We start from the raw sequence: 24,184 nt of genomic DNA, 5'->3' as shown, positions 1-24,184 counted from the left end.
GCTACTGACATTTTGCTGAGGGAGTGAAATCTGGCCATTCAGTCCATTGGGTCTCTGCCAGAATAAATGTGAACTGGAAGAATTTAAAAAGTGTTTGATATTATAATGCTCCACTGCTTGGAATTTAAAAGCAGGGATAAATTAATTCTTAAATGATTACTTCTTAAATACCATGCATTGACTTAATATACTTCCTAATATATTTCCACTGCAAAATACAAGGGGTGTGATTCTCCCAAAAAAAATTCTCAGAGTCGAATTTGCGTAAAAACCGGAGTAAATAGCTTTAAATTAAGGGGTGGTAATTATAGGACGGATGTCAGAGGTAGGTTCTTTACTCAGAGGGTAATAAGGGCAAGGAATGCCTGCCTGCAGCAGTTGTGGACTCGCCAACTTTAAGGGCATTCAAGTGGTCATTGGAAAGGCATTATGGATAATATTGGAATAGTTCAGGTTAGAGGGTCATTAGATTGGTTCCACTGGTCGGCGCAACATCGAGGGCCGAAGGGCCTGTACTGCGCTGTAATGTTGTATGTTCCAAATCATGTTGGTTTTTCAGCGGGAGTTTCAGAATGAATTTCCCACTCTGTGCGCTGGAGAGTACACTAGTGTAGATCATGTTAAAATTCAGTGCACGGGGCCTATTTTCACTGGAGTCGCTGGCAGCATAGTGCTGAGCAGGCCACTGTGCATGCGCCAATCTATCAGAGCAGAGACTGGCACATGCGCAGTGGCCCCTGTCTGCCAGCCTCCCGATTACTGGTTAGTCCAATCGCTGCCCAGCATTGCGATTCCCCCCATGGCCCAATTGCTGGCCGCCTGGATACATCCAGGCCAGCCTGGACACTCCCTCCTGTACCCTGACATCCCAGATCTCCTGCTTCCCCCCCCCCCCAACTCCCAATCCTCCTCTCCCAACAACAGTACAACACCCCCCTCCCCAACAGGTTGCCCCCACCACCCCCATGGCCAGCCCCAGTGACTGGCCTCCCTCCCTTCCCCAGTGATTCCGCCTGCAGAGTGGCAGCGGGCTCAGGCCCGGACACCCAGCGTGAATCGTACAAGTCGGCTGGACCTGCTAAAAAAAAAAACCCAGTGCAGCGGGATGGGAGAATCAGCCCCAATGTTTCAAATATAAGGGCAATCGTCTCCTTCAGTATGTACTCAATGAGGGGACTTTGTTCCAATAACCTAAGATAGCCTCCATAGACAACCTCTTGGCAAAAATTACATGACTACAGAGAGTCAGAGGTTTCAATCAGACTGGTTACATTTCAGAACCCAAACATCTCCCTTTTCCTAATGAACAAATGATATATTTGCATGCACAATCCTGTGTGACTGTGCACAAGTCAATCACGTAATAGTCTCTTTACATATTGATATTGGTTGTATGTCTGGGTGATGTTCCTTGTCTGAAGAGTATCATTCCTGTGGCCTTTCTGGCCTTGATGACTGTTGTTGTTTCATTGCAGTCATTAGGGAGTCATGGATCTCTGATTTTAATGGCAGGTCTGTACTCAGTATTTCTGATGAGATTCCTTCCCCCTGACTTACTTCTGTTGTGGGCAAGGTTTTAGAAAAAATTATTAGGGATAGGATTTATAGTTATTTGGAGAGTAATGAATTGATTGGAGATAGTCAGCATGGTTTTGTGGAGGGTAGGTCGTGCCTTACTAACCTTATTGAGTTCTTTGAGAAAGTGACCAAAGAGGTGGATGGGGGTAAGGCAGTTGACGTGGTGTATATGGATTTTAGTAAGGCGTTTGATAAGGTTCACCATGGTAGGCTTCTGCAGAAAATGCAGATGTATGGGATTGAGGGTGATTTAGGTAATTGGATCAGGAATTGGCTAGCAGATAGGAGGCAGAGGGTGGTGGTTGATGGTAAGTATTCATCATGGAGTTCAGTTACAAGTGGTGTGCCTCAGGGATCTGTTTTGGGGCCACTGCTGTTTGTAATTTTTATAAATGATCTGGATGAGGGTATAGTTGGGTGGATTAGTAAATTTGCTGATGACACCAAAGTCGGAGGTGTGGTAGATAGTGAGGAAGGGTGTCATAGTTTACAGGGAGACTTGGACAAGTTGCAGAGCTGGGCCGAGAGGTGGCGGATGGAGTTTAATGCGGAAAAGTGTGAGGTAACTCACTTTGGCGGGAATAACAGATGTGTAGAGTATAGGGCTAACGGTAGGACTCTGAATAGTGTGGATGAACAGAGGGATCTAGGTGTATGTGTACATAGATCCCTGAAAGTTGGGAATCAAGTAGATAAGGTTGTTAGGAAGGCATACGGTGTCTTGGCGTTTATTGGTAGGGGGATTGAATTTAGGAGCCGCAGCGTCATGTTGCAACTGTACAAAACTCTGGTGCGGCCGCACTTGGAGTATTGTGTGCAGTTCTGGTCCCCACATTATAGGAAGGATGTGGAGGCATTGGAGAGGGTGCAGAGGAGGTTTACCAGGATGTTGCCTGGTATGGAGGGGAGGTCCTATGAGGAGAGACTGAGGGATTTGGGGTTGTTTTCGTTAGAAAGAAGGCGGCTAAGGGGGGACCTTACTGAAACATATAAGATTATTAGAGGTTTAGATAGGGTGGACAGTGATAGACTTTTTCCTCGGATGGAGAAAGCTAGCACGAGGGGGCAAAGCTTTAAATTAAGGGGTGGTAGATATAGGACGGATGTCAGGGGTAGGTTCTTTACCCAGAGGGTGGTGAGGGATTGGAATGCCCTGCCTGCTGCAGTTGTAAATGCGCCTAGTTTGGGGGCACTTAAGAGACCCTTGGATAGGTTTATGGATGGAAAGGGATTGGTTTAGGTTAGGGGGTCATTGCTTTTTAATTGGTCGGCGCAACATCGTGGGCCGAAGGGCCTGTTCTGCATTGTAATGTTCTACGTTCTAAGACCACCAGATTGTTGTGAAGGAGCAGCTTCACTAGTTGTGAGCGTATGCTGCGTTTGCATCGATATAACTGGTTGAGTTTTTTTAGCTCCTGCTTTTGATTGCCAACTGTGGAATTATGGGTCGTTCTTTTCTTCTGGTACCTTTGTGTTGTCCCTGAAATTTATTTATTGCAATCTCGCACAGCTTGGTTCATTGAAGGCTTCAGCTTATTGTTCATTTTTGAAGGTATAAACTCAGCTGGAATCTCGCTCTTCAACTCATCCAGCTCAGCTTTGATGGGAACATATTTCAGTAGAACGTTTACCTTTAGGTTGTACATTTCATTGCACTGATGTGACTGGTAACCATCTAGTGGTTTACTTGAATATTGTCTCCCCATTCTAACTACCCTGCTTTGGAGTCCTTTGCTTCTTCTTCCCGGGGTCTTTTAGCGCCCTTTCTCTGTTTGCATGTTTAGGATTACCAGGCAGGCAGCCTCATGGCTCAGTCACATAACTAAAAAGATATGCCAATCAGGCTGGCTTTCAAAACCTGAACACACAGGATGGGTGCTTCAAAGTAAATTTGTCCACCAACATTTGAATACGTTAACAAAATTTAAAAGCCTTTGTTTAGCTTAGGCATTGCCCATATTATCCCCATATATTAAAATTTCCACAACATTAGCAATCAGATAATCCGATGAACAGATTTGTGATAACTTCTTGAAATTGGGAATCAAAATCTGTGCTTTTATAAAGCACAGCAAAGCATGGATGAATGATGTTACTCATGCAATCAGAATTGAGGGCAAACCTTTGCCGAGGCGTGGCTGAGTGACTTCTAAATCGAAATCACAGCATCATGCTGCAATGTATTCTGCCATGATGTGGGGATGCCAGCGCTGGACTGGGGTTGGACCCCAGTCCAACACCAGCATCTCCACATCACGACTGCAATCGACACTGCAAACTGCTGGCTCCAAGTGGAGGGAATCTCCAAGAAGATCGCGCGTATCAACACAGACATCGAGTTTCTACAAAGATGCAAGAATGTATTCTGCCGCCATGCGAAGGCTGGTGGCGCGCCTTCAAGAACCTCCAGCCAATCAGGGAGCTGGCAACTCAGCAGCACCCTCAGTGGTCACTGCAGAAACTGCATCTGGAGGATGAGAACACACAATGTCAGCGTCTCCTCAAAGTCAGTTAAGTCCTACAATAAAATAATACAGGTCCTGGTGAGATGTTCAGATGGGACAGTTGTAATGGGTATGGCCATTGAGTGAGGGAGCCCAGGATCCAACAAGGAGTGCCCGGCACCAGAACCTGATGGGACTTACCAGGATTTACCTAGTGGTCTCCTCCTATGTTGGTGGGATGAGCAGCAAGAGACCCTTAATGAACCACCCAAGTGGCCAAACTTGGCTCTGGGCTATCTGCACTTTTTCTTGCCATTGACAGAAGTGATAGCAGGAATGTACTGGGGCTGCCATCTGATTCATTCCCAAGCCATGTTGCAAGTCTTCCTAATCCCAGACCATCTCCTGGTAAATTTCAACCTTTATTTTTGTACAAATCCCATTTCTTATCTTCAGCTCATCAGGGCTCTCAATTAACACAAACGAATGGTAAAACTTCTCAAGGCAGAAAATGAATACTGAGACCTGGATTTTCATCCTGTAGGTGGGTAGTGGGAGTCGGGAAATTTCCATTTTGAAAGAAAGTGATTGCAAAGGCGCGATTTTTGATTATTATTCCGGGGCAGGAGGGTGGGGGAAGGACCATGGGGAGTGGTAACCAGAGTCAGGTCTGCCATCCCCTCTAAGAGTTCGGAGACAATGACAGTAGCTGCCAAGTGCAGAGACTGGCTATTTAAAAGGCCCATCTTGGTGCTCTCGGACTTTATATTCACTGTAATAATTAAAACAGAAAACACCCCTCAATCCCCATGCCTGAATCGTGCCAACCCATGCCTGATTCACTCCAACCTATGCCCATCCCTGTGGCCCCTCATACCTTCCATGCCAACCTATGCCCCTATCCTCCCTCCATACCCTCGCTACCAAACCATTTCCTTTTACCAATTACCCATGGCTCCTCATATTCCCTATGCCAGGCACTCCAATGCCCATTCACACAGTAGGTATCTGTACAGGATCAACAAGCCTGTAGCAGCAATATCTTGCATGAAAAAAAGCTTTAAAAAAAGTATTTCGTTAATATAAAGATAGCTTTTACTGCAGTCCTATAAAATTAGATATCAACCAGACCTTTAATGTATCACTCAGTTCAAGAGCAATTATAAATGGGCAACAAATGTTGACTTTGTTAGCTACGCCCATATTCCATAGAATAAAGAAAACTAGCAGAAATTACTAAGCACTTGATGGCTCTTTATTTTGTATAAATAAAAATTGAGGTTTGTGATCATTATCTTGAAATATCTGCAAAAAAAGATATGCAGCAAGCTTTATTAACCACCAACTGCTCCAGTCGAGGAAGATCAGGCCAGAGTTATTCAAAACTCACCTGCTATCTTTCTCTGGTACTTCTTTGATTGCTATCCTCACTTGATTGCTGAGATCCCGCCCAGCATAGACCACTCCAAACGTGCCCTTACCTAACACCACCCTTTCTTCAGTCTCTTCATAGTCGTACTCAAACTGCAAGGGGAGTGAAGGGAAAACACAGTTAGCCAGCGGTGGAATGCTGGAATTGAGAGCTCAATTCCCCCACCTGAGTGCAAGCTTCAGCCTGAGAATCCTGTGCTGTACTGAGTGAATGCTGCATTGCGGGAGGTACTGCCTTTCAAAGCAAACGTTAGATTAAGGCTGAATACCAGGTGAAAACAAATAGTTATTTTGGTTTCTCAGTTTGATATGAAAGATCCAAAAGCACTATTTAAAGAAGATCAGGGCAGTTCCATGAGAGGGTAACATTTACCCCTTAACCAATATCACTAGGAATAGTTATTTGATTATCACATTTATGTTTCTGGGAACTTGTATTTGCTCCAATTATAACAATGATTTTTTTTCCAAGTACGTAATTCCCCAATGAAACACTTTGGGATATCCTGGAGTTGTTACAGACACTACATAAAGGCAAATCGCACTTTCCTTAATAGACATATTTTTCATAAATACGAAAAGATGGTATTTCAATCCTGCAAATCCCAGGGTCTTTAATTCTGAACAATATGCTGGCTTCATCTTACTGGGAACCTCCTTGGTTATCTAAATACCTGGGATCAGGTTTCAGGCAGTTGCACTTGAGAGTCATTTTCAGATCTCTATCTATCAGGAGGGAGAGTGTACCACTTTGTAGTCTAGCCAGCACCATTCTGTTAACCAGCCATTCAGTATGACTGTGGCAGCTCCGACCACAACCATCAAGTTCCAAAGCAACTATCAGCTCCAAATTATAGGGGCAGCACCGTGACTAGCACTGCCACCTCACAGCATCAGGGACCCAGGTTCAATTCCTGACTAAGGTCACTGTGCAGAGTCTGCACGTTCTCCCGTGTCTGTGTGGGTTTTCTCCCGGTGCTCCGGTTTCCTCCCATAGTCCAAACGACGCGCTGGTTAGGTGCACTGGCCGTGCTAAACTCTCCCTCAGTGTACCCGAACAGGCGCCGCCACAGCATGGTGACTAGGGGGATTTTCACAGTAACTTCATCGCAGTGTTAATGTAAGCCTACTTATGATGCTAATAAATAAAATAAACCTCAACTTTGAAAGAAGCCAATTAAGTTTAAAGGTCTCAGGATGTCAGGCTTGAATCTCAGGAGGGGGTTGTCACATATATCGTCTGAGGCCAAAATAAATGGCTGATTTCTCTGAGCATAGTAAGAAGTCTCACAACACCAGGTTAAAGCCCAACAGGTTTATTTGGTAGTAAACGCCACTAGTGTTTGATCTGTTGGACTTTAACCTGGTGTTGTGAGACTTCTTACTGTGTTTACCCCAGTCCAATGCCGGCATCTCCACATCATGACTTCTCTGAGCATACCAACCACTGGAACAGCCCAGGTCAGGGACAGAATAAGTTGAAACAGATAACTTGGGTGATGTCTCTTCAGTGTAGAGGGGAACCTGTTTAGAACGGGTGGATGTTCCACCACAAGCAGGACTTCCAGTAACTAACAGCTCAGGTTGGGAACCACCCAGCCTAATTTGCAGGCTTTCAGGCACTGCTCCAGCTAACCTTTACTCAGAACATAAGATTCTCGGGACAAAGGACAGAATATGATGCAGATGTCCATTGGTATCATGAATATGAAGCTATTTAATTGCACTGTACAGTCAAACACATGGTAAAATTGATCAACAGCAGAAACATGAAATGAACAGCAAAGCAGTGAAAGTTTTACACAGTGCACAATTTTCTTTTCTTCTCATATTGAAGGCTAATTTCACCACTTGGGGCTATATTTAAAGTGAACTACTTTACTTCTAGTTCCAATTCCTACTGCACTCATCAAAAACTCAAGGAAAGGTCAAGCAATGCCATAGTGCTGTCCTCTGAGTAAAACAACTGACTGGTAAATGTTCCTTGTTATTCAAGTGGAAAAATGCTTAACACAATCATCTGAAATACCTCGTATTCTCTTAGTATACTTGTAGTATAAGGGTATCGGGTATAGCAAGGGTTAATGCGGGACTGGAAAACAGTATCATCCACAGTGTGATATAAAGAAACACATAACCTAAGAATTGGGGTCTGGTGTGGACTGGACAGAGACCAGTATAGAAGCCAGCATGGAGTGAATTCATAACTACGTACATATATATACAGGATATAATGCACACTGTTATTAAACACTTATTATTTAACCATACAAGACTCAGAATCTCTTTGTGAGACCTACTAAATGGACAACATCCCACAGAACCTCCCAAATGATCTTCATACAAAGCTGATACATTTAAAAGGATCACCACAGATCTGCAGCTACCATGAACTGTTCACCGTCATACCTCCAGTGTATCTCCATCAGGATCGCCCTCCAGCTCCCCACTACTGGTTGCTTCATCATTAATTTCCTTTACTAAGCGACAAAACCTGTAAGATGGTCACAAAATGACTCAAAGTCAATGGCATTGAATTTAAAAGCACCCCATGTGTGGGGGAGATGTGCTGTGAAAAATATTAATCCAAGTTGGTGAAAATAAACAAGGCTGTGAAGATTCATCGGCATTCTGGTGCACTCCCGGGGTCAGGAAAACAGGGTAGAACAGAGATGAATTTGGCACAGGAAAGATTGTCGTCCGAAACAAGTCTATCAATTTGTGAAAAATTAGGACCAGTTTCGGGAAAGGTGGGCCCTGGCTGGATTAGTTCAGGACAAGTGCCCTTGCAGGGCAGTTTGCTTGAGCTGTTTGAGAAGATTTAATGTAACTTAGCAGAAGGATAAGAATCAGGACATAATTTTAGAAAGGAAAAAGACAGCACACAAAGGACTGGGAGATTAAGAATTACTGAGGCATTAGAGGTTTCAGGGTATGACGGACTGTATTAAGGTTTAAATTAGATTTACGATATGGAAATGTGAAGGCATAAGTACAGTTTAAGGTTGGTCAGCTTCAAATGCAGATAGACATCAGGGGACATGATGTTGTGGTGATACTGGAGGCCTGGCTCAAAAAATGGCTAATTGGGTTGCTAGATGGTCCTGGGTACAAGATGTTCAAGAAAGATAGTGAAGAAAAGAAAGGAGGAGGGATGGCAGAATTGATCGAGGAGAATATTATAGTGCTGGAAAAACTGTATGTCATAGAGGGGTCAAGGACAGAATTAATTGAGTTGAAGCTAAAAAAAAAGTTGGAGCTTTACGTTATTACACTACTAGGTGTATTCTCTAGGTCACTGATTAGTGGGAAAAACATGTTTAAGGAAATTCAGGAGAGGCGCAAATACTACATAATGTCCAGAAGAATTTTCTAAATTGGTTTGTTTCTGGCTCAATAACAAGGAAATATTGCTGGATTGGATTCTGGGAAATGAAGTGAATCAAGCATCAGTAAGGGATTATGGACCAATAGTGATCATAATATCATAAGTTTTAGATCAGCTTTGAAAAGGACAATGAGTAATCAAGAGTAAAATTAATTAACTAGGGGAAAGTCAATTTCAGTGAGGCTGTTAACACATTTTTCCTTTATTCATTCAAGGGATGTGGGTGTCGCTATCTCGACCAACATTTATTGTGCATCCCTAATTGCCTTGAGGTGGCGGTAGTGAGCTGCCTTAATGAACAATTACAGACCATGTAGGGTAGGTAGATCCACAATGCTGTCAGGTAGGTAGATCCACAATGCTGTCAGGTAAAGGTGCCAGGATTTTGACCCAGCGACAATGAAAGAACGGCGAAATAGCTCCAAGTCAGGATGGTGAGTGGCTTGGAGGGGAACTTTCAGGTGATGGTGTTCACATGCATCTGCTGCCCTTGTTCTTCTAGATGGTAGTAGTCATGTATCTGGAAGGTGCCTTTATATTAATAGCAGTCACTCTCATCTTACTTCTAGCCTAGGCAAATTAGAATCAAAGATTGGCAGGCAGAACTTTAATGGAACTATGGGCTGTCTCTAAAGAGAGATGGGGTTACTACGCTCAAGGTACATTTCCACAAAAGGGAAAGGTCGTGCGTGTAGTATGAACTATCCTATTGTTTGCAACTTATAAAAGTGCACTATTTCCATTAACTACATCTTTCTTAAGTGCCTGTGTGTGCATGAGTGGTGTAGCATTTAGATTTTATAAATTGAAAGCATGAATAAACAAATCTCTTACTTAAACCCACAAAAACTTGCTGCTATTATTCAATTGACAACACACTTGAGGGATGGCTAAGAAATGCACAAAAATCCTCCTTTCCTAAAAACATACTGATTTCAGACATTAACGGAAAGGATGTAAGATTTTAGTTGAGAGAACTGTCTGCAAATTCATTAATAATGATCATGAGACCATTAGAGTGATGTAAAAACCTAAACAGCTCACTAATATATTTAGGGAAGGAAATCTACTGTCCTCACCAGGTCTATTCTACATGTAACTCACTAACACAGAGTTGTGGCTGACTCTTAACTGCCCTTTGAAACGGACTAGCAAGCTGTATATTTGTAGATTGTTCACCTTGATTTTCTACTTCACATCCAAAGAGTGAATAATATTAAAGACAAGGGTAATGGAATTTTCTCCCAAATGAGTTACAGCAGTTAGGTCAATTTAAAGTTTCGAAATTGAGATTGATAGTTTTGTATTGGGCCTGGGATATAGAACCAAGGCAAGTGGATGGAGTTAAGGTAAAGTTCAGCAACGATTCAATGGATGGAGGAAGAGGCTCAGTGGGCTGAATGAGCCCTGGTCGCTGTTATGTTTCTCAGAAGAATGTGGGGGCTGGGGGGGTGGTGGTAGTGAATGAGAGGTGAGATGTCCATATCAGGGAAGGCACGGTAGCATAGTGGTTAGCACTGCTGCTTCACAGCTCCAGGGTCCTGGGTTTGATTCCCGGCTTGGGTCACTGTCTGTGTGGAGTTTGCACGTTCTCCTCGTGTCTGCGTGGGTTTCCTCCGGGTGCTCCGGTTTCCTCCCACAGTCCAAAGATGGGCAGGTCAGGTTGATTAGCCATGCTAAGAAATTGCCCCTTAGTGTCCAAGGATGTGTAGGTTAGAGGGATTAGTGGGTATAATATATGGGGATAGGGCCTGGGTGGGATTGTGTTCGGTGCAGACTCGATGGGCTGAAGGGCCTCTTTCTGCGCTGTAGGGTTCTATGATCTATGATCAGGAAAGCAATCTCAGCTCTTGAAGAAAATCTATTGCGCTTGATTTTATTATCAACTTGCTTTCCTTTCTAAAGGCAGCAAAGAATTCAAATAAGCCTTTCTCTGAAAGGGAAAAATGGTGCAGGGTGAGGGGACCAAGCAGAGTTTGTGCTCTGTGCAGATTAGCCACGAATCTTTTGCATCGCGGTTCCCACCAGGTCCTTGCTGATTAGATACCCTCCCTTGATCCCAGCAAAGAAGGCACCAGCCATCACAATGCCAGTGTAAATCCTTACATTACATTCCTGAGCAACTTCAGGACAATGCAATAATACCGTTGCCCCTATTCCAGCCACGTGTCCCATATGATCCGACTTGATTTTCCACTTCAACAATGGCCGGAAAGATATCACGAAAGGAAAGGTTGGGAAAGTTTCTCTCCGAGTAGCTGCGGAAAAGGAATGCTCTGTCTTTGTTCAGTATCTTCCTATAACAGTGTGGCTTATAATGTGGAGAGAACAGCTGGAAAGTGTATCCCAGCACACCTTAGGAAATATATATATTTAAGAACAAAATAAAGATGGAACTGTTGTAATTTAAAAACTCAAAATTATCAATTGTAATGTTAGTAATGAGGTTACAATCAATACATAAATATCTCTGAGCAAATTGGGCGTACTCTCTCCGGAGGTGATCTCATTCTGAAGGGACAGAAAGCTTTACCTGGCAGTTACTTTTAGGAAATGGGGGAATTCAGACGTTAGGTATAAAATGAATAAGATGGGTGTTTTTTGATCAGCTATCCTTGTATGTGTCTCCCTATTTTTAACATTCCAAACAAAAAATGGTGAGAGATGTCAAATGGACAACTGATCCAACATCTGCCCTCTTATACAATTAGCTGAGGTCTAAATTACCCAATATTGCCCACTGAAGCAGTACTTTAATACTCAAATACACAACTATCACAAGGTGGAAAGGTTACAGATTTACAGGGTTCTCACCAATAACCCAGGCTGTGACACCTGGAGGCACCTCACCTGCTGCACTGAGCCTCCGTGGAGAAGTAGATCTGAAAGTCATCCGAGTTATTATGGACATATAAGAAGCAGCAGCGCTCATCGCATTTGGATATGCTGGAACGGACAGGGAGAGAAATACCCATTAGGAGTCATGATGCTAAATTCAGTAACACTCAAACAGAGGGAGAGCTGTGATTCAAATGCACATTCTGACACTGTATCATCCTACATTACAGCAGTGACTATACTATTGAGACGCCTTCACTGTCTGTACGGCACCGAGAGATGTCCAGAGATCATGTAAAAGTCTTTCTTTTTTTTAAACCAAGAAAGAAATTAGAAGGTGCAGTGGTCAAGACAGGCAGCCCATTAAGCTAATGGTAGCGAGCTCAAAGATTTGTTGTGGTTCAGGTAGGCTATTGTACCCCCCCAGCTGAGATTAACAGTGGATTGACATCAGGTGGAGATCTGCCAATATTCTCAGCAGATGCCCCAAGATATTGAGAGTCCGAGCTCAATATACGAGCTGCAAGGAGGAGAACAGCTGTCACAGGAGGCTTGCCAATTAGTTTGGGGGGGTAGATTTAACAGGGGAGAACTGACCTATTTCAGCTAAGCTGGGATGAAAGATTGCAGGCTAAGACGTGTCGGGACAATAAGCTTTCTCTAAAGACATAGTTTGAGAGCAATTGAGGTACATTCCCATGATGGGGAAAAGCAGGACAAATAAATCCAAAGTTCCCTGACTGACAAAAAAAGATAAAGTAAGATGGAGCAGAAAAATCCATGTATATGCCAATTTTCAGGTGGATAATACAATGCCAAGCCCCACTGAACATAGAAATTTCAGACAGGAGTAAAAAAAGATAGAATGAATAAAGAGAGTATAAGAGACTGGCAACCAATGTAAAAGGAAATCCAAACAACTTCTAAAAGGTATGTTAGGACGGCATGGTGGCACAGTGGTTAGCACTGCCGCCTCACAGCACCGCCGCCTCACAGCACCAGGGATCTGGGTTCAATTCCGGCTTTGGGTCACTGCCTGTGTAGAATTTGCATATTCTCCCCGAGTCTGTGTGGATTTCCTCTGGGTACTCTGGTTTCCTCTCACAGTCCAAAGTGTGCGGGTTAGGTTGATTGGCCATGCTAAATTGACCCTAATGTCAGTGGATTAACAGGGTAAATATAAGGGGTTGCTGGAATGGGGTGTCAGTGAGATTGTGTTTGATGCAGACTCGATGGGCTGAATGGCCTCCTTCTGCATTGTAGAAATTCTCTATAAATAGTAAAAGGATTGGGGTCATTTAGAGATAAAATTCTGCAGCTATGAGCCAGAGTCCAGATCCCTGTTGCCTACCCAGTGCCAGCGTTCAGGACATCTGCTCTGGCCTGCAGAAGAACTTGAAGTGGGGAGGGAAGGATACCATTATCATGGCCCATGTAGGTACGGACAGCATAGGTAGAACAAGAGGTTCCACATAGAGAGTCTGACAAGCTAGGTACTAGGTTAAACAACAGAACCTCCAAGGTCAGAATTATTACCTGAGTCGTGTGCAAATTGGCATAGGGTACATTAACTTAGAGAGATGATTAGATATGGCTCAAAGACTGGTTTGGGAGAAGTTGGTTTCTGTTCATAGGACACTGGCATCAGTACTGTGGAAAATACTGGGATGCCCTACATCTAAACCAAGCTGCAACCAGTGTTCTTGCAAACCGCATAACTAGGGAGATGGAGAGGGTTTTAAACTAAATAGGTTGCGGGGGAGGTGGGGGATAGAGATGTTTCTGAAGAAAGGATACAAAGCAAAAGAAAATTGACAGCCAGAGTGTAATTGGAAGGGACAGAGAGGATTAAAAATTGACAGCAAATAAGATGGGCGGGGTGGGGGGCACAAAATAAATTAATTAATGACACAAATTGAGGTTGATGGGTATGATCTTATAACCATTATAGAGACATGGTTACATGGAAATCAAAACTGGGAACTCAATATTCAAGAGTATGTGAATTTTTGTAAATAGAGGCAGGAAGGAGACGGTGGTGAAGTGGCTTTGTTTTCAGGAAATGAACAAATACCATAGCAAGAAATGATCTTGGATCACAAGATTAGAATCCACATGGATGGAGGTAAGAAATAACAAGGGGAAGAAGATACTGGTGAGAGTAATCTTTGCCCCCAACTAACAGTGGCTATGCTGTAGTATGGAGAATAAATCGGGAGATAATAAGGGAATGTAAAATGCAGTACATTAAGCATGGGTGACTTTAATCTTCATTTTGATAGGGAAAATCAAATCGGCAAAGGTAGCCATGAGAAAGTATTAACTGAGTGTATTCAGGGCAGTCTCCTAAAACAATATGTTGTGGAGCCAACCAGTGATCAGGCTGTTTTGGATCTGGTAATGTGTAATGAAGCAGGTTAAATAAACAATCTCAGAATTTAAGATCCCCCTAGGAAACTGTGACCATAACATGGTAGAATTTAGCATTCAGTTTGAGTGTGAGAAACCTGGGTCAGAAATAACTGTGCTCAACATTAAAACAAGGAGTAATTGTAAGAGAACGAGGACAGATTTGGCTGCTGTGGACTGGGAAAGGAGTGTAGCAGAAAAAGTAGTTAACCAGCAATGGCAGACTTTCATGCAAATAGTTTGTGACTCATGACAAAGATACATCCCAGTGAGAAAGAAGAATTCTAGCAAGGGGATAAATCAACCATGTTTAACTAAGCAAGGAGAGTATTAGACTGAAAGAAAAAAAACATACGATATGGCAAAGATTTGTGGTAAGGCAGAGGATTGGGTAGGTTTTAAAAAAAATGAAGAAAACAAACTACGGGGGTAAACTAATAAGTAACATAACAATGGACAGTAAGAGCTTACTTCAATATATAAAAAGGAACAGCGAGGCCAAAGTGAACATATGCCCCTTTGAGACTGAGACCGGGGAAATAATAATGGGGAGTCAGGCAATGGCAAAGAGTTAAATAAATCCGTGTGTCAGACTTTGCAAAGACGCTAATAACATTCACAAATTACTAAATAATCAAGGGGCAAAAAGGGAGAAGGGAAGGACAGGGTGGATGAATGGGAGGCCACATGGTAGATGAAGTATGATATGACACCTTTTGATAAGAACAAGGAGAGGCAATATAAAATAAAGGATCATTTTCACATTCTTACAGTCAGCCTCCTGCTGCACATGCACGTATCTACCACTGACTTAACACTCGGGACCCGATTTTACCATTTTCATTCTAATCTGGGCGTAATGCAGATCTGATTTAGGAATCTGTTTCAGGCACCTCATACACACTCAGCCTGAAAAGAAATGAGCAGTCCCATTCGCTCTGTGGGCAGGGCTTAGTGTGGCCCAAATGATCAGGGCTCTGAACTGCACATGCGCAGTTAGAAAAAAAATTTGAGAAAGCGCACCCGAGTTAGGTTGCTCCCGGGCCGGAGGAAGTGGCCCAGGAGGAAAAAGCAGGAGCAATAACCCCCACACACATCACTGAACCCCTTATACACTCCTGCCCCCCACTACCCACACACTTCACTATCCCCCTTATCCAACCCCCCCACTACCCGCACACTTCACTGTCCCCCTAATCCAACCCCCCCACTACCCACACGCATCACTGTCCCCCTTATCCAACCCCCCCACTACCCACACACATCACTGTCCCCCTTATCCAACCCCCCCACTACCCACACGCATCACTGTCCCCCTTATCCAACCCCCCCACTACCCACACACATCACTGTCCCCCTTATCCACACCCCCACTACCCACACGCATCACTGTCCCCCTTATCCAACCCCCCCACTACCCACACACATCACTGTCCCCCTTATCCAACCCCCCCACTACCCACACGCATCACTGTCCCCCTTATCCAACCCCCCCACTACCCACACACATCACTGTCCCCCTTATCCAACCCCCCCACTACCCACACGCATCACTGTCCCCCTTATCCAACCCCCCCACTACCCACACGCATCACTGTCCCCCTTATCCAACCCCCCCACTACCCACACGCATCACTGTCCCCCTTATCCAACCCCCCCACTACCCACACACATCACTGTCCCCCTTATCCAACCCCCCCACTACACACACACATCACTGTGCCCCTTATCCACCTCCCCACTACCCACACACATCACTGTCCCCCTTATCCACCTCCCCACTACCCACACACATCACTGTCCCCCTTATCCAACCCCCCCACTACCCACACACATCACTGTCCCCCTTATCCAACCCCCCCACTACCCACACACATCACTGTCCCCCTTATCCAACCCCCCCACTACCCACACACATCACTGTCCCCCTTATCCAACCCCCCCACTACCCACACACATCACTGTCCCCCTTATCCACACCCCCCCACTACCCACACACATCACTGTCCCCCTTATCCACACCCCCCCACTACCCACACACATCACTGTCCCCCTTATCCACACCCCCCCACTACCCACACACATCACTGTCCCCCTTATCCAACCCCCCCACTACCCACACACATCACTGTCCCCCTTATCCAACCCCCCCACTACCCACACACATCACTGTCCCCCTTATCCACACCCCCCCACTACCCACACACATCACTGTCCCCCTTATCCAACCCCCCCACTACCCACACACATCACTGTCCCCCTTATCCACACCCCCCCACTACCCACACGCATCACTGTCCCCCTTATCCAACCCCCCCACTACCCACACGCATCACTGTCCCCCTTATCCAACCCCCCCACTACCCACACACATCACTGTCCCCCTTATCCAACCCCCCCACTACCCACACACATCACTGTCCCCCTTATCCACACCCCCCCACTACCCACACACATCACTGTCCCCCTTATCCACACCCCCCCACTACCCACACACATCACTGTCCCCCTTATCCAACCCCCCCACTACCCACACGCATCACTGTCCCCCTTATCCAACCCCCCCACTACCCACACACATCACTGTCCCCCTTATCCAACCCCCCCACTACCCACACGCATCACTGTCCCCCTTATCCACACCCCCACTACCCACACACATCACTGTCCCCCTTATCCAACCCCCCCACTACCCGCACACATCACTGTCCCCCTTATCCAACCCCCCACTACCCACACACATCACTGTCCCCCTTATCCAACCCCCCCACTACCCGCACACATCACTGTCCCCCTTATCCACCCCCCCACTACCCACACGCATCACTGTCCCCCTTATCCAACCCCCCCACTACCCACACGCATCACTGTCCCCCTTATCCAACCCCCCCACTACCCACACACATCACTGTCCCCCTTATCCAAACCCCCCCACTACCCACACACATCACTGTCCCCCTTATCCAACCCCCCCACTACCCACACACATCACTGTCCCCCTTATCCAACCCCCCCACTACCCACACACATCACTGTCCCCCTTATCCAAACCCCCCCACTACCCACACGCATCACTGTCCCCCTTATCCAACCCCCCCACTACCCACACACTTCACTGTCCCCCTTATCCACCCCCCCACTATCTAGGTCGATCCCCATCCCTGCTCCACCCACCCCCCCACCATTCACCCACAGAGTGGCAGTGGTTCCCCCACCCCCCACTTCAGAATTCCATCTGCAACCCCTCCCCCACCCCACCAGCGATCCATCTGCACCCCCCGCGCCCCCCCCGTCCAAGTCAGCAACTTGGTCTTCCCCATCACTCCCCCGCCCCCCCAACAACCAGGGATTCATCATCTTACCTGCCTCCATCCTCCCTTCAGACAACAATCTGGCCTCTCTCATCCCCTCCCCAGAGAATGGTCTGGCCTCACTCACCAACCCCCTCCCTGCACCCACCCCCCTCCACCAAGAGGAACATTTGACAAGCCAGCTCCTCCTCCCCCCCCAACCCCCAAATCAGATAATGATCTGGTCTCACTCCTCTCCCCACCCCCCCACAGCCAGAGAATGATCTGACCCCACTCCTCTCCTCCCCCCTCCAACCAGAGAATGATCTGACCCTCCTCCCCCCCATCCCCCCGTTGGAAGCTCTGAACTCACTCTTCAGCAGCTGGAGCGCCCGGTTCAGACTTTTATTCAGCAGGTCCATTACGGCACGGTTCCAGATTGGCAAATGAGGTGGTAAAGGGGGAAATGTTGATAAAGTTGGACGGATACTTCATTAATTCAATTTAAATGTATACAAATACATTTAAATCGCCGTTGCCCTGTTTTGGCTGCAAAGCAGATTGCCGCCATTCCCGGGTTTTGCTGAAGTGGCAATCTGCGCGGACACGGGCGCGGATCGCATTAATAGTCTCACACCCGACTTTATCACGTTTTCGCGCCTGTAAACGGGCACGACGCAATGGTAAAACTGGGCCCTTGGTGACAAAAAGGAGAGGCTGAAGAGCAATGGGTTCAGAATATCCACATCTCTAGTTGAACTAGTAGAGTAACAGGAGATAACACCATGGTACCTTTGATCTCGAGTTGAGTGGGAAAGCAGATAACATAAAACCCTTTCTGGAAATCTGTAAAGTCATAATATATAATCCCTGGCATTTTTACAGAAGATGACTATGTCACAACAATGTAAAGTAATGTTGACCCAATATATCATAGGATCTGCAGTGCAGAAGGAGGCCATTTGGCCCATCAAGCCTGCACTGCCAACAGTCCCAGACCCTATCCCCAACATATTTACCCTCCTAATCCCCCTGAGGGACAATTTAACATGGCCAATCCAACCTAACCGGGTGGAAACCGGAGTACCCGGAGGAAACCCACACAGACACGGGGAGAACCTACAAACTCCACACAGACAGTGACTCGAGGACAGAATTGAACCCAAGTCCCTGGCACTGTGAGACAGCAGTGCTAATCACCCTTGAGGATCATTTGGAGGAAACACCAATTAAAAAGTTCAAAAATGAAAGGGGCTCTGAATTTTGTTTGAAAGTACAGTTCTCAGCCAGGTGAGCTTCTAAATTTGTTTTAAACAACGAAGCCAAAACAATGCCTGCTCTCCAGATGTAGCAATACAGGCCAAATTTCTTCAGAGCACAGCAGCATCTAAACTTGGAGACGCATTTGCAAGGAAACCATTGCCTTTTATTGACTTTTAAATGAAGCTAAATCCCCCTTTAAATTCTGCATCGAAATGGAAAACCTGAGTAAACCTCCTTGGCATCAGACCCAATCAACCACTCCCATCATATGGGCAGGTTATCCACAATGGCCAGGTCGAAATGTATATAGGACAAAATTTTCTGCTCATTTTCTGACTCCTGCCAGATGGAAGTCAAGTGGAATGGGATAGGAGATGCATGCGCGCACACACACACACACACACGCACACATTTACCTTGCACTGTGTGAACAAAGATTAGGGGCATAATCTTCCTATCAAAGTGTTACTGCACACCCACCTTATACCTTTAATGGACGAGGATGTAAAATTCCATTCATGAACTCCCTTCTGTTCAAAAGGCAACAAATACATAAAGTTACAATGAAATAATGACATTAAATGCAGCTATCACTGAAAATGCCCTACTCTTCTAACATTGCCAGATAGCGTGCCCGTAAAGCCCAAGAATTTTTATTGTTAAAAAATAAACAAATTGAGCAGCCATATCTTGCATGTTCTTCAGTCTAATACATCAATCACCCACACTCAAGGCTCCAAGTCTCACTGTCAAAGTCAGCGTGTGTTTGCAGTAAACTGCATTTGTATGAATCCAGTACGGTGAGACCAGACAGTGAAAGGCTATGTTAAAAACAATTGAGGCATTTACTTCTCATTTAGCATGTCTGGTCCAAGCAAAAGACACACAAATAACATGGGGTCATAGAGGGTTACAGCAGGGAACAGGCCCTTCGGCCCACCTTGTCCATGCCACCCTTTTTTTCAAACCCCTAAACTAATCCCAATTGCCCACATTTGGTCCATATCTCTCTATACCCATCATATCCATGTATCTAAATGCTTTTTAAAAGATAAAATTGTACCCGCCTGTACTACTACCTCTGGCAGCTAGTTCCAGACACTCACCACCCTTTGAGTGAAAAAATTGCCCCTCTGGACACTTTTATATTTTTCCCCTCTCACCTTAAACCCATGCCCTCTAGTTTTAGACTCCCCTATCTTTGGGAAAAGATATTGACCATCTACCTTATCTATGCCCCTCATTATTTTATAGACCTCTATAAGGTCACCCCTCTGCCTCCTACATTCCAAAGAAAAAAGTCTTTATAACTCAATCCATCAAATCCCAGTAGCATTCTAGGAAATCTTTTCTGCACTCTTTCTAGTTTAATAATATCCTTTCTATAATAGGGTGACTAGAATTGCGCACAGTATTCCAAGTGTGGCCTTACCAATGTCTTGTACAACTTCAACAAGATGTCCCAACTCCTGTATTCAATGTTCTGACCGATGAAACCAAGCATGCCAAATGCCTTCTTCACCACTCTGTCCACCTGTGACTCTACTTTCAAGGAGCTATGAACATTACCCCTAGATCTTTTTGTTCTGTAACTCTCCCCAACGCCCTACCATTAACTGAGTAATTAACATGTGCCTTCTGTAGAAATGCAGATAATTCCAAAATGATTGCATGTGCGTGTGGCATTGCTACTAATAGCGAGTTTGACATTTTGCTTTATGTTAGCAGCAGTCAATGAACTGAAAAATTCTGGTTTGAATTCCTGGCAATTCTGAATTTTGGGCTCTGCAAATCCAGTGCCATTTAGCTCCACTATTTTTTCTCTAGGTTAATAACGGAAGCACTGCCAGCAAATGCAACCTATAAAAAGCATCAATGCGGCCTGGAGTGAGTCTAGTGTAGAGGTGTGAAATGATTGCTTTGTGATATGATGTACTTTCAAGTTGGGTACCGAAGTGAACATAATGAAAGCACCAAAACAAATGATGGAAAATAGCCAGCCTTTGGCAAATGGGAGAGAAATGATTAAAATTCTTGAACACTGGCCAGTGGATCAATTTATCTATCATCCACTCGTTCACTCATTCTCTAAATACATAGAAACATAGAATCTGGAGTGCTGAAGGAGGACACACTGAGCCTGCACCGACAATAGCCCCAACCAGGTCCCATCCCTGTAACCCCACATATTTGCCCTCTTACTCCCCCTGACACTAAGGGGCAATTTATCATGGCCAATCAACCGAACTTGCACGTCTTTGGACTGTGGGAGGGAACTGGAGCACCTGGAGGAAACCCATGCAAACACAGGGAGAATGTGCAAACTCACATAGACAGTGACCCAAACTGGGAATCGAACCAATGTCTCTGGTGCTGTGAGGCAGCAGTGCTAACCACTGTGCCACCGTGCTGCCCCATGACTTCCACTGATTTGATTTATTATTGTCACGTGTGTTGGCATACAGTGAAAAGTATTGTTTCTTGCGCAGTATACAGACAAAATATACCGCACATAGAGAAGGAGAGAAGGAGAGAATGCAGAATGTAGTGTTACAGTCATAGCGAGGGTGTAGAGAAAGATCAACTTAATGCAAGGTAAATCCATTCACAAGTCTGACAGCAGCAGGGAAAAAGCTGTTCTTGAGTTGGTTGGTACGTGGCCTCAGGCTTTTGTATCATTTTCCTGATGGAAGAAGGTGGAAGAGAGAATGTCCGGGGTACATGAGGTCCTTAATTATGCTGGCTGCTTTGCTGAGGCAACGGGAAGTGTTGACAGAGTCAATGGATGGGAGGCTGTTTTGCATGATGGATTGGGCTACATTCATGACCTTTTGTAGTTCCTTGTAGTCTTGGGCAGAGCAGGAACCATACCAAGCTGTGATACAACCAGAAAGAATGTTTTCTATGGTGCATCTGTAAAAGTTGATGAGAGTTGTAGCTGACATGCCAAATTTCCTTAGTCTTCTGAGAAACTAGAGGCATTGGTGGGCTTTCTCAACTATAGTGTCAGCCTGGGGGGACCAGGGCAGGTTGTTGGTGATCTGGACACCTAAAAACTTGGAGCTCTCGACCCTTTCTACTTCGTCCCCATTGATGTGGACAGGGGCATGTTCTTCTTTACGCTTCCTGAAGTCGATGACAATCTCCTTCATTTTGTTGACGTTGAGGGAGACATTATTGTTGCCACACCAGTTCACCAGATCCTCTACCTCATTCCTGTACTCTGTCTCATCATTGTTTGAGTTCCGACCCACTATGGTAGTGGCATCAGCAAACTGAAAATTGAATTGGAGGAGAATTTGGCCACTCAGTCATAGATGTATAAGGAGTATATTGGGGGCTGAGAACACAGCCTTGTGGGGCACTGGTGTTGAGGATGATCATGGAGGAGGTGTTGTTGCCCATCCTTACTATTGTGGTCTGTGAGTTAGGAATTTCAAGATCCAGTCACAGAGGGAGTCCTGAGGCCTAGGCCATAGAATTTGGAGATGAGTTTCGTGGAGTAGTGTTGGAGGCTGACCCATGGAACCCACCTCAGGCAATGCCCTTAGTGTGGTGTATATCAGCCCAATTTGGCACCATTCTTTGATAATTCTCCTAAAGCCAATCAAGGAAATTTCAGAAGAATATGATATGAAGGAGACATGTTCTTCCCAATACTTTCTAGGTGTAATCAGCCAGACTCAAGAATGTCTCCAACCCCCTTTACAATATTTGTCACAAACTCACATTCCCTGCACCAGCAAGCAACTTGTCCCTTAGATCAATGATTCTCTGCCAAAAGTGGGTGACACGATGGCACAGTGGTTAGCACTGCTGCCTCACAGTGCCAGGGACGCAGGTTCAATTTCGGCCTCAGGTGAGTGCCTGTGAAGAGTTTGCACATTCTTCCCATGTCTGCGGGGGTTTCCTCCAGGTGTTCCGGTTTCCTCCCACAGGCCATGCTAAATTGTCCCTTAGGGTCAGGGGGATTAGCAAAGTAAATACGTGGGGTTATGGGGATAGGGACTGGGTGGGATTGTTGTTGCAACATGCTCGGTGGGTCAGAAGACTTCCTTTTGCACTGTAGGGATTTTATTCTATGATTCTAACAATCTCCTGAGATCAAATTCTACAGTTACACAGCCTATATTTATACCCGCTAATCTTTAAATTAAATCACTTATCCATGTGGACCAAATGGAGTGGCACGGTAGCACAGTGGTTAGCATTGCTGCTTCACAGCTCCAGGGTCCTGGGTTCGATTCCCAACTCGGGTCACTGTCTGTGTGGAGTTTGCACGTTCTCCTCGTGTCTGTGTGGGTTTCCTCCAGGGACTACGGTTTCCTCCCACAGTCCAAAGATGTGTGGGTTAGGTTGATTGGCCATGCTAAGAAATTGCCCCTTAGTGTCCAGGGATGCGTAGGTTAGAGGGACTAGTGGGTATAATATGTAGGGATATGGGGGTAGGGCCTGGGTGGGATTGTGTTCGGTGCAGACTCGATGGGCCGAAGGGCCTCTTTCTGCACTGTAGGGTTCTATGATTCAAATCTAATCCTTTAATCAATGAAGTTAGTCAACTTGCCTTTGGATGGTTAGTTCATTGTAGGTGCATAAAAACAAACAGTAACTGATCATACAGCCCTCAGAATAAATATATGGATAAACATTTGTGGATTATACCTCAAATAAAAGCAGGAAATGCTGAATAAACTCAGCAGGTTTGGAAATATCTGTTAATAGAGATACACAGTTGGCTTTTCAAATCAGAAAATATCTACAGACAATATCTGAATTGGTACTATCTCAGCCTTGAACTGGCACTACAAACTTATTGTAAAGCAGACTACAACTTTTTTGGTAAGAAATGGGTGCTACTGTCCTTGAACTGAATGGTTTGCTGGGCCTTCTTCACAGGTCAGTTAAGAGAAGACAACATTACTGGGGGTCTAGAGTCACATGCAGGCCAGACCAAGTAAGAACAGCAGATTTGTCTCCCTAAAGGACACTAAGTGAACTAGATGGGCTCACAACGGTGGTTTAATGATCACCATTCCTGGTGGGATTTGTCTCCAGAGCATTCGCCTCTACCTCTGGAATACCAGTCATGGCATTGCCACAACCTTATTGTCTTCCCATGTTGTGCAACACACTCATTACACATTAAAGAATCCTTCTCAAGCTACCTAGGAAGCTAACTTGGTCTTCAGGACCCTAAAGCTTATTCTGGTGACCATGTGTCTCATTCTAGTGATCCTCTGTTCCTATCAGAGCAACGCTTAGTGGAGCTGTTACGGATGACAACAGATGCTCAAAATATGTCTTGAGCCACCCGTTGATGAGGGAAACTTTCTGTCAGACCTTGTAAGCAACACAGGCACCAGTGATTGCATCTTGGGCCCTGGGAAAGCCAATAATTTTATAAAGGTGAAAGATTCTATCTCCCTGCTACCTTGCCATGGTGCAAGAAGTGATGTCCAGCTCTCCTATACATGCCACACAACAGAATGGCTGATATTAAACAGATCCCCTACAAGTCTCTGAAATAATTCTGTTCCAAAATA

The 24,184-nt window shown here is 45.2% G+C and overlaps 1 protein-coding gene across 1 annotated transcript in view; it reads right to left on the bottom strand.

Annotated features, from left to right (window-relative positions):
* Positions 1-24,184, bottom strand: part of map3k15 (mitogen-activated protein kinase kinase kinase 15) — a 124,228-nt gene that overhangs the window by 56,519 nt on the left and 43,525 nt on the right. Inside the window, exons 11-14 of the mRNA XM_080204027.1 lie at positions 19,122-19,171; positions 11,692-11,787; positions 7,863-7,947; positions 5,413-5,546 (exon numbers count right to left, since the gene is read on the bottom strand). Coding sequence (XP_080060153.1) covers positions 5,413-5,546; positions 7,863-7,947; positions 11,692-11,787; positions 19,122-19,171 — 365 coding nt within the window. The remainder of the gene's footprint in view (positions 1-5,412; positions 5,547-7,862; positions 7,948-11,691; positions 11,788-19,121; positions 19,172-24,184) is intronic.

This window comes from Carcharhinus amblyrhynchos, chromosome 15 (assembly GCF_965287045.1).
Source record: "Carcharhinus amblyrhynchos chromosome 15, sCarAmb.v2.hapA, whole genome shotgun sequence".
NCBI lineage: Eukaryota > Metazoa > Chordata > Chondrichthyes > Carcharhiniformes > Carcharhinidae > Carcharhinus > Carcharhinus amblyrhynchos.
Note: the sequence above shows the minus strand (reverse complement) of the source record. Positions and strands in the feature narration are given on the sequence as shown.